The 12,500-nt window shown below is 46.3% G+C and overlaps 1 protein-coding gene across 3 annotated transcripts in view; it reads right to left on the reverse strand.

The window, feature by feature from the left end:
- Positions 1-12,500, reverse strand: part of LOC139420319 (zinc finger homeobox 4) — a 137,113-nt gene that overhangs the window by 100,369 nt on the left and 24,244 nt on the right. For all 3 annotated transcript variants that reach the window (XM_071170286.1, XM_071170283.1, XM_071170284.1), the window contains exon 2: positions 1-1,247. This exon is cut by the window's left edge and continues 1,175 nt beyond it. In XM_071170286.1, the coding sequence (XP_071026387.1) occupies positions 1-1,201 (1,201 nt within the window). In that variant the 5' untranslated portion in view covers positions 1,202-1,247. The remainder of the gene's footprint in view (positions 1,248-12,500) is intronic.

The following is a 12,500-nucleotide window of genomic DNA, read 5'->3' on the forward strand; positions in this document are numbered from 1 at the left end:
CCTGGATAATGGCAGAGACGTGCTTGTTGCTCAGGAGCTTCTGTTCCTGCTCGTTGAGTGTCATCCGGTGGTCATGGACGGCGTGCGTCACAAACGACCGGCTATAGCCAAACGACAGCTTGCAGAGGAAACACATCAGCACAGGCTTCCTCTGTCCGTCGCTCACGCAGCCCTGGAACTTGGACAAGTCCACATTGTTGGGGACATCTTTGGACACACAGGAGTTTTTGGCTGCGCCGTCGACCGTCAAATAGTCTTTGTCGCTCTTGTGGCGAAGGTCGTAGACACGGAAACTGTGCAACACCGGGCTGCCGGCGCCTGCGAACGCTGAGGTATTTGGGAACGACGATGTTGCCGCCGGGTCGGCCGGGAATGCTTTCCCGAGGGATGACGCAATGTGGAAAGTGTTGATGACCTGTGGGTAGAAGGATATGGGTGCAGCCGCAGGCAACTCCACCCTGTCCCGATTCCCCCCATGGATGGTCAAACCGCTTTGGGATTTATTGGTGGCAGCGGTGGGATTCTGGGGGTTAGGGGGGAAGTTTTGAGGTGACAGAAGGCCCCTGGCGCCGTCACCGCGATGCTCTTTGGAGTCCTCCAGGATGAAGGCAGATCCGTCTGGCTGGTAGACGATCTCACCGCACAGGTTCTCCACGTCACTATCTTCTAACTCGTCCATCTCGCTGTCTCTCTCACACACCTCTGCCACTCCATCAGGCACCCCATCTCCCTCACTCTCGCCCTCCTCCTCCTCTTCTTCCCGCCCTGCTGTGTTAGGCATGCGAGCGTTGGGGCAATGGTGCTCCATGTACTGCTGTAAACTGGAGAAGGAGGTGGAACATTCATTACAGGGGATCTTCTTTGCTGGGGCCACCAGCGAAGCAGAAGTGTGGACATGGTCCAAACCCGATACAACAGTCCCGGTTCCGGTAACAGTCCCGTTTCCGGTAAAGCTTTCTATCCGGGTCTGCTGCTCCGTCCTCAGCGGGCTGCCGGTGTCTGTGGCATTATGGAGGGTAGCAGGGCTGTTCTCTGGCGCTGCGACAGTGTCATTGGTATCAGCGGTGGGATCCATCCCAGCGGCAGCAGCAGTTCGGTATCTCTCGGTCTCCTCTGCGTCACACGGCCCTGCTGGCAGCGACGACAGCTTATGGCCATTTTCCTGCCGCAAGACGAAAGAAGGGGAGTCACAGGTTGCCATGGCGACCTTTACATGGGGATCTCATCTCATCCAATCAAACAGGGACCTGAAGAAAGAACGAAAGAGAAAAAAGAGTGCGAAAGTCATTAGAAAAGTATTACAACAATAGCAATCACACTGTTTATCAAAAAGGCACAATATTAGATCCTACATCCAAAATCCCATAATAATTTCAAATGTATGCAACTCAAAATGTGACTATTGAATGCTGACTGCCAAGAGAAGGCCTACCACAGAGTTTACCATTAAAGTTAAAGAAGCCCCCTGACAACTTGTGAAAAGAGAAAATCCAATATAAATGTGAATAGATCTGAGCAGCTTTGTCTTAGAGCTGACAGCCAGAACCTATCGCCTGCCCCCTGAAAGCAGTTGAACACCACACAAAAGTTTCCCTGAGTCCCTCTCTCTCTGACCCCTCACTGATTAATGCCCTGGAAACAGAGGGAGGAGTGAACGAATGTGACTGATCCCTCGCTCTGGCCATGAGAGGAGGAGAGGAGCAAAGGAGAGAAAAGTCTGACTCCTGTGTCGGTTAGAAAATCAGCTTAGCCTAAATCTGGGCCTGGTAAAGACCCCTCAGCATGTAGCTAACACTTCCTGATTAACACACCAGCGTCATTGATTAAACCTCTTCTCCATGCCCTCCCCAAGCCCTGTCCACACTGGCCAGCCACCAGCACCAACAGGCATACAGATTAGACACCAGTCACTCCACCTTCAACTTCACAGGCACATGGTATCAACACCAACTAAAGTAAATCACAGAGAGAGGAGCAGCTAAACTACACATCACAAACAAACACACAGAGCTCAGTCTGACCGTACTCCAGATGACAAATCTGATTCATTCAAATAACCCCACCTTCAACTCCACATCCTTCAACACTCTCCCTGGCCCAAATCCAATTCAAGAGTATATAATGCTTTTGCTTTTGTAAGACAAGTTGGTGTGTGAATGAGCTAGCATTCCAATGACGGTTTAAAACGGCAACCTTCAACCCCACCCACCTCCTATTGCCTGCCTCTTTCTCCATCTCTATCCCCCCACCCCTCTATCCCCCACCCCCTCTATCCCCCCACCCCTCTATCCCCCCACACCCTCTATCCCCCCCACCCACTGTATCTCTCCATCGCTCTCTTTCTGTGACACAGTACAAAGCAATTAGAGGTTTAAACTGAAACAATCCACAGCCTGTGGGAGGGGGCTTCATGGATATTAAAGTGTGAGGATTGAAATCAAGTGTGTGTGTGTGTGTGTGAGTGTGTGTGTGTGTGTGTGTGTGTGTGTGTGTGTGTGTGTGTGTGTGCGTGCGTGCGTGCGTGCGTGCGTGTGTGCGTGTGCGTGTGCGTGTGCGCTTGTGTGTGTGTGTGTGTGTGTGTGTGTGTGTGTGTGTGTGTGTGTGCGTGCGTGCGTGTGTGTGTGTGTGTGTGTGTGCGTGCGTGCGTGCGTGCATGCGTGTGTGCGTGTGCGTGTGCGTGTGTGTGTGTTCTGTACCATAATCAAGTGTAATCTGAGATGGTGTAATCTGAGATGGCAGAGAGATGAGTCCATGAACAGTACAGATGAAACAACAGAGATGATGTGCTGTCCCTACGTGATGGCCTAAATCATTAGAGAAGAGAATCTGAGATTGCAGAGAGATGACTCCATGAACAGTACAGATGAAACAACAGAGATGATGTGCTGTCCCTACGTGATGGCCTAAATCATCAGAGAAGAGAATAAATAACATGACAAACAATGTCTCGCTTTCTTACTCACCCTAAAGCAACACTGTTCTGGTGAGGAAGGCTACACAACAACAAACCAGCTGTCCTATTCCCCTCAAGTCTAAATGACTCTAAATATCTAGATCTAGATGTGATGGGTTAAGACACAGCTAAACCTCTACATCTCTCCCAACCTAAAACTAAGAATATAACCAACCAGTCAGTCAACTTCATGCATTTTTCATCCCGGGTTGTGTAGCATCCTGTTTTAAGAGGCTTGCAGGGGAATTATGATTGAGTTTAAAGCTGTTTAGCAGCCAGGGGTTCTGAGCGCTAACATGAAAGAGACTAGAGGATTTATTCCTTGTACTTGTTGTCATTTTGCTGCTAACTGCCCTTGATGTGTGTGTTGGACATAAAACAGTCAGTTTAACAGGAATTATATATATCCTTGAGAGCTGAGACATGTCTTGAAGATGTACCTATTGCTTCAATGTATCACACCGCATAGACACACATGAACTACAGCGGTAAACAGAGCTCAACTGCAAACAATGGAATAGTTGTCTCTCGACACTGATCTGAAGTCAGCGCTGTGTTTTTTCCATTATAGTTAAGGTTAGGATTTGGGGAGGGTAAGTTGATCTGAGTCCCCACTGTTAGCATTAACCTTAGCAGGTACAGTGTGATTATCCTTTTAAAGCAGGGCTAAGCTAAAGTAGCATTGACGCAGGTCAACTGTTATAGCTCTACAGTAGTTACCTTCCGCCACAACAACAGTCACTGTTTCACAATACAGAAACTAATTAAGTAGGAGTGCATGCAAAACATAATTTAGCGCTCAGAGCTGAATATTTGAGAAATGCTTTACAAATAAAGTTATTGAAGTAGTTCCCAGGATTGGTCACTTATGAACAGTGTGTCATAAAACAGCATACCTGCTCCAAAAGGTTTCACGTCTCATTTTCCCCTCTTTTTATCTACACCTTTTAATGTGCCCAGCAGCTATTACAACCCAGATCAAGTTCCTGCAGTGTTTAGTAACCTCAGTGCTCTCCTCCCACTCCCTCCCCCTGCTACAACCGTCCTAGAGAGAGAGAGAGAGAGAGAGAGAGAGAGAGAGAGAGAGAGAGAGAGAGAGAGAGACAGAGAGAGAGAGAGAGAGAGAGAGAGAGAGAGAGAGTGAGAGAGAGAGAGAGAGAGAGAGAGAGAGAGAGCACAACAATGAAGCCAGCTTTCCCCTGGTTCAAAACGGTTCCTAGAACAACAGAGATGTCTGGGACCAGTCCTACCTCTAGTTTTTAATTATGCCTCTCCCTTGCCTCCCGTGAACACACACACACACACACACACACACACACACACACACACACACACACACACACACACACACACACACACACACACACACACACACACACACATACACACACACGCACTGTGAAGTGATTAAAGAAGCGTCTGATCTGATGCTGAGAAATAAATAATATCCGTGGAATGCTAACCAGACCCCAGCATTGCTAAGTTCTTTGGGGAAGAGAGGGCTAAAAGACTCCTTGGCCTATTGTTTTTCCTCCAACCCCCTCCCTCTCTCTCTCTCCTCCTCTCTCCCCTCTCTCCTTCCCTCCCTCCGTCTGCTTTTCTCTCGCACAAAGAGAGGGACGGCAGGCATTCTAAATCAGGGGATTTATTTTCTCATTTTTTTTTCTTTTTAATTCTTGCTCACCCCCTCTCTTTCTTACTAACTTGCTCACCCCCTCTCTTTCTTACTAACTTGCTCTCCCCCTCTCTTTCTTACTAACTTGCTCACCCCCTCTCTTTCTTACTAACTTGCTCACCCCTCTCTTTATTACTAACTTGCTCACCCCCTCTCTTTCTTACTAACTTGCTCACCCCCTCTCTTTCTTACTAACTTGCTCACCCCCTCTCTTTCTTACTAACTTGCTCACCCCCTCTCTTTCTTACTAACTTGCTCTCCCCCTCTCTTTATTACTAACTTGCTCTCCCCCTCTCTTTCTTACTAACTTGCTCACCATCTCTCTTTCTTACTAACTTGCTCTCCCCTCTCTTTCTTACTAACTTGCTCTCCCCCTCTCTTTCTTACTAACTTGCTCACCCCTCTCTTTCTTACTAACTTGCTCACCCCCTCTCTTTCTTACTAACTTGCTCACCCCTCTCTTTCTTACTAACTGCTCACCCCCTCTCTTTCTTACTAACTTTCTCACCCCCTCTCTTTCTTACTAACTTTCTCACCCCCTCTCTTTCTTACTAACTTGCTCTCCCCCTCTCTTTCTTACTAACTTGCTCACCCCCTCTCTTTCTTACTAACTTGCTCACCCCTCTCTTTCTTACTAACTTGCTCACCCCCTCTCTTTCTTACTAACTTGCTCACCCCCTCTCTTTCTTACTAACTTGCTCTCCCCCTCTCTTTCTTACTAACTTGCTCACCCCCTCTCTTTCTTACTAACTTGCTCTCCCCCTCTCTTTCTTACTAACTTGCTCTCCCCCTCTCTTTCTTACTAACTTGCTCACCCCCTCTCTTTCTTACTAACTTGCTCTCCCCCTCTCTTTCTTACTAACTTGCTCTCCCCCTCTATTTCTTACTAACTTGCTCTCCCCCTCTCTTTCTTACTAACTTGCTCACCCCCTCTCTTTCTTACTAACTTGCTCTCCCCCTCTCTTTCTTACTAACTTGCTCTCCCCTCTCTTTCTTACTAACTTGCTCTCCCCCTCTCTTTCTTACTAACTTGCTCACCCCCTCTCTTTCTTACTAACTTGCTCACCCCTCTCTTTCTTACTAACTTGCTCTCCCCCTCTCTTTCTTACTAACTTGCTCTCCCCCTCTCTTTCTTACTAACTTGCTCACCCCCTCTCTTTCTTACTAACTTGCTCACCCCCTCTCTTTCTTACTAACTTTCTCTCCCCCTCTCTTTCTTACTAACTTGCTCACCCCCTCTCTTTCTTACTAACTTGCTCACCCCTCTCTTTCTTACTAACTTGCTCACCCCCTCTCTTTCTTACTAACTTGCTCACCCCCTCTCTTTCTTACTAACTTTCTCACCCCCTCTCTTTCTTACTAACTTGCTCTCCCCCTCTCTTTCTTACTAACTTGCTCACCCCCTCTCTTTCTTACTAACTTGCTCACCCCCTCTCTTTCTTACTAACTTGCTCACCCCCTCTCTTTCTTACTAACTTGCTCACCCCCTCTCTTTCTTACGAACTTGCTCTCGGACTCTCTGCTTTTAGTTGTTTCAAAACAAGCCAAAACAGAATGTGACCGTTTGCAATTCGCAGAGGAGAAAATATAAAAGTAAATTATAATGTCCAAATAAACAACACATCCGCGTGTGTGTGTGTGTGTGTGTGTGTGTGTGTGTGTGTGTGTGTGTGTGTGTGTGTGTGTGTGTGTGTGTGTGTGTGTGTGTGTGTGCTTTTCTCCTCTGCGTTAGCTAAGGTCACCCTGGTCTCAGCAAGAGGCCTCTCCCAAACACCAAATCCTCCATCAAGATGTCATAGTGTGTTAGTAAAAGACAAAGGAGAGTTCCAGAGGGAGACCAATGCATCTATCTCCCGGTGACAGAGCTCTGAATAGCGCTCCACTAGGCTAATTCTAACTGTTTACTTGTTGCCATGCAGAAACAAAATGGTGAAAAATCCATCAGGAGAGAGTGATTTTCTGGTGAAGGGGTGCGCTGTCCCTATCAAAGGACACAGAGAGAGACACACACACACACACACGCACACGCACACACACACACACACACACACGCACACGCACACGCACACGCACACACACACACACACACACACACACACACACACACACACACACACACACACATTGAAGAGGCTTGATGCCCTCTGTTTAAAGCCTAAAAGAAAGGACCAGAGAAAATTGCAAAAGGAGGGAAGGAGTAGAGGAGGAGAGGACGGGATAGAGAGAAAACCAGGTTTGTTTCTTTCTCTCCTTTTGACTCCGACAAAGATTTTTCATGCCACCCCTGTTTGATGCCTGAAGGTGTAATGTTAGATGCATGCACACACACACACACACACACACACACACACACACACACACACACACACACACACACACACACACAGTCAGACACACACACACACACACACACACACACACAGTCAGACACACACACACACACAGTCAGACACACACACCTCAACAAAATTTGCCCTATTTAACACAGGAATCTTGCCTAACAAATGACTTTCTCCACAGAATGCCTTTTAGCGAATCACATGACAGCAACATAGGAGCTGCAGGTTTGGAGACATTAAAGAAGCATAAAATGGAAGTGGGGTTTGTATGTGTGCCAGGTGTGTGTGTGTTTGTGTGTGTGTGTTTGTGGATGTTTGTGTGTGTCTCTGTGTGTGTGTCTGTGAGTTCTCCTCATCCCTATGATGAAAGGTAAATTGGTCTCTACAGTCCCAGGTGTAACAGAATACCTGATTACCTGCAGCGACCAACATGGGCTTTCATTGTTGTAGAAAATACCTGAATACCAGGTTAGGAAGAGTGGTAGAATACACTCCTTAAACACAGGTCTAGGGTCAGATTATCCAACCCTCAATCCTAACCTTCAGGGATGAAAATATATCTGACCCTGTAGCAGTGCTTCAGTCTCTGTCTAATATTACAACACTGATCTAAGTTCCGTTTTGCTTTTCCCCGTCCAACATTTCTGGTTACAATCTGGGGAGGGTAAGCTGATCCTAGATCTGTGCCTAAGGGCACCTTCCATCGCTAGCAGCATAAACTAAACTCAAAGTGAGCAGAGTGAATAAACTGAGGGCTCCAGCCACTTCACCTCGCTGCCACTCCTACTACAGATTTTACTACATCAAAGCAAAATCCAATCTACATAGCTAATGTCCTTAAAAAAAAACTGAAAACAGAGAGGGAGCGGGAGAAAGAAAGAGAAAGAGAGAGAAAGAGAGAGAGAGCGGAGGGGGGGGAGAGGGGAAAAGAAAAACAGGATTTTCTTTAGAAGGGAATCTGGAAACACTCTCCTGTGAAATTGGTTTGATTGGAAATGAACCGCACAAACAAAAGGACACCCTATGTCCTGACAATTACACACATACACCCTATGTCCTGACAATTACACACACACACCCTATGTCCTGACAATTACACACACACACACTCTATGTCCTGACAATTACACACACACACACCCTATGTCCTGACAATTACACACACACACCCTATGTCCTGACAATTACACACACATACACCCTATGTCCTGACAATTACACACACACACTCTATGTCCTGACAATTACACACACACACACCCTATGTCCTGACAATTACACACACACACCCTATGTCCTGACAATTACACACACACACACCCTATGTCCTGACAATTACAAACACACACTCTATGTCCTGACAATTACACACATACACCCTATGTCCTGACAATTACACACATACACCCTATGTCCTGACAATTACACACACACACACCCTATGTCCTGACAATTACACACATACACCCTATGTCCTGACAATTACACACACACACACCCTATGTCCTGACAATTACACACATACACCCTATGTCCTGACAATTACACACATACATCATATGTCCTGACAATTACACACATACACCCTATGTCCTGACAATTACACACATACACCCTATGTCCTGACAATTACACACATACACCCTATGTCCTGACAATTACACACACACACACCCTATGTCCTGACAATTACACACATACACCCTATGTCCTGACAATTACACACACACACCCTATGTCCTGACAATTACACACATACACCCTATGTCCTGACAATTACACACACACACACCCTATGTCCTGACAATTACACACATACACCATATGTCCTGACAATTACACACATACACACCCTATGTCCTGACAATTACACACACACACACCCTATGTCCTGACAATTACACACATACACCCTATGTCCTGACAATTACACACATACACCCTATGTCCTGACAATTACACACACACACACCCTATGTCCTGACAATTACACACATACACCCTATGTCCTGACAATTACACACACACACCCTATGTCCTGACAATTACACACACACACCCTATGTCCTGACAATTACACACACACACACCCTATGTCCTGACAATTACACACATACACCCTATGTCCTGACAATTACACACACACACACCCTATGTCCTGACAATTACACACACACACTCTATGTCCTGACAATTACACACATACACCCTATGTCCTGACAATTACACACATACACCCTATGTCCTGACAATTACACACACACACACCCTATGTCCTGACAATTACACACATACACCCTATGTCCTGACAATTACACACATACATCATATGTCCTGACAATTACACACATACACCCTATGTCCTGACAATTACACACATACACCCTATGTCCTGACAATTACACACATACACCCTATGTCCTGACAATTACACACACACACACCCTATGTCCTGACAATTACACACATACACCCTATGTCCTGACAATTACACACACACACCCTATGTCCTGACAATTACACACATACACCCTATGTCCTGACAATTACACACACACACACCCTATGTCCTGACAATTACACACATACACCATATGTCCTGACAATTACACACATACACACCCTATGTCCTGACAATTACACACACACACACCCTATGTCCTGACAATTACACACATACACCCTATGTCCTGACAATTACACACATACACCCTATGTCCTGACAATTACACACACACACACCCTATGTCCTGACAATTACACACATACACCCTATGTCCTGACAATTACACACACACACCCTATGTCCTGACAATTACACACACACACCCTATGTCCTGACAATTACACACACACACACCCTATGTCCTGACAATTACACACATACACCCTATGTCCTGACAATTACACACACACACACCCTATGTCCTGACAATTACACACACACACTCTATGTCCTGACAATTACACACATACACCCTATGTCCTGACAATTACACACATACACCCTATGTCCTGACAATTACACACACACACACCCTATGTCCTGACAATTACACACATACACCCTATGTCCTGACAATTACACACATACACCCTATGTCCTGACAATTACACACACACACCCTATGTCCTGACAATTACACACACACACACCCTATGTCCTGACAATTACACACATACACCCTATGTCCTGACAATTACACACACACACACCCTATGTCCTGACAATTACACACATACACCCTATGTCCTGACAATTACACACACACACACCCTATGTCCTGACAATTACACACACACACACTCTATGTCCTGACAATTACACACACACACCCTATTTCCTGACAATTACACACACACACACCCTATGTCCTGACAATTACACACACACACCCTATGTCCTGACAATTACACACATACACCATATGTCCTGACAATTACACACACACACTCTATGTCCTGACAATTACACACACACACCCTATGTCCTGACAATTACACACATACACCATATGTCCTGACAATTACACACACACACCCTATTTCCTGACAATTACACACACACACACCCTATGTCCTGACAATTACACACACACACACCCTATGTCCTGACAATTACACACATACACCCTATGTCCTGACAATTACACACACACACTCTATGTCCTGACAATTACACACACACACACCCTATTTCCTGACAATTACACACACACACACCCTATGTCCTGACAATTACACACACACACACTATGTCCTGACAATTACACACACACACACCCTATGTCCTGACAATTACACACATACACCCTATGTCCTGACAATTACACACACACACCCTATGTCCTGACAATTACGCACACACACACCCTATGTCCTGACAATTACACAAACACACACCCTATGTCCTGACAATTACACACACACACCCTATGTCCTGACAATTACACACACACATACACACACAAACGCACACACTTTTCCTGACGCAATTACACTACATTAACCAGATTAGAGGCTCCTGCTGGTCCCCGTATCTTGTAAAGTGCCATCTACGCACTCCTCCCTCTCTCTCTCTCTCACTCACTCTCTCTTTCACTCACTCTCTCGCTCTCTCACTGTCTCTCACCTGCTCTCTCTCACCCGCTATCACTCTCTCTCTCTCTCTCTCTCTCTCTCTCTCTCTCTCTCTCTCTCTCTCTCCCTCTCCCTCTCTCTCTCTCTCTCTCAGATTAAGGCAATCCACCGCCAAAGAATGTGTGATGACCTTTGCTGCCACCGAGCCAACTTCCAGACCCCCCGCGCCCCACACACACACACACACACACACAAACACACACACAAACACACACACACACACACACACACACACACACACACACACACACACACACACACACACACACACACACACACACACACACACACACACACACACACACAGAGCCAACTTCAGCCCTCAGCACCACAGAAGGGGAGAAGGTAATTAAGTTTGAAAGAAAAGAGCCCCGCAACAAACAATGCTGCACTGTCCTAGGGGAGGAGGGAGGAGAGGAGGATGAGAGGGGGAGGACGAGAAAAACCATTAGTATTCACTGGCTGGGAGAAAGAGAAGAAAAAGAGAGGAAAGAGGGCAAAGGGGAAATCTGGCTGGAGTTTTCTTCTCTCTCTCTTTCTCCTGCTCTCTTTCTCCCTCTCTCTCCTGCTCTCTTTCTCTCTCTTTCTCTCGCTTTCTCTCTCTTTCTCTCTCTTTCTCCCTCTCTCTCCTGCTCTCTTTCTCTCTCTTTCTCCCTCTCTCTCCTGCTCTCTTTCTCTCTCTTTCTCTCGCTTTCTCTCTCTTTCTCTCTCTCTCTCCTGTTCTCTTTCTCTCTCTTTCTCCTGCTCTCTTTCTCTCTCTTTCTCTCATTCTCCCTCTCTCTCCTGTTCTCTTTCTCTCTCTTTCTCTCTCTCTCAAAGCAGGACTATCCTACCACTTTATTGGTTCTCTCCACCTCCTCACATCTGGTTTCATATCTTCCCGTCTACTCCTGCTTCTTCTGTGGGTGTGGGTTCCCATGTCCCTCTCTCTCACAAACACAACCTCTATAACATGAACTACCGACCTCTCTCTCACCTTGTAACACTCACACTCCTTCTCTACTTCACTGTTTACCCTGAGAGAGAGAGAGAGAGAGAGAGACAGAGAGACAGAGAGAGAGAGAGAGAGAGAGAGAGAGAGAGAGAGAGAGAGACAGAGACAGAGAGACAGAGAGACAGACAGACAGACAGACAGACAGACAGACAGACAGACAGAGAGCGATGAGGAGGAGCTGGTAATGAACATGGTGTTCCTGTCCCAACTTAGACTCAGGGAGAGCTAACTAACCCATTATGCAAATCACTGCATTAGTGCGCGCACACACACACGCATGATTCTGCTTATGAACACACCTACTGAGCACTGACTGAGCAGCTTAATTAGTAAAGCAGATATGTTATTTACAGACTCCTTAAGGAAACAGAAACACACACACACAAACACGCCAAAACA

The sequence above is a fragment of the Oncorhynchus clarkii genome, chromosome 11, assembly GCF_045791955.1.
Source record: "Oncorhynchus clarkii lewisi isolate Uvic-CL-2024 chromosome 11, UVic_Ocla_1.0, whole genome shotgun sequence".
Taxonomy (NCBI): Eukaryota; Metazoa; Chordata; class Actinopteri; order Salmoniformes; family Salmonidae; genus Oncorhynchus; species Oncorhynchus clarkii.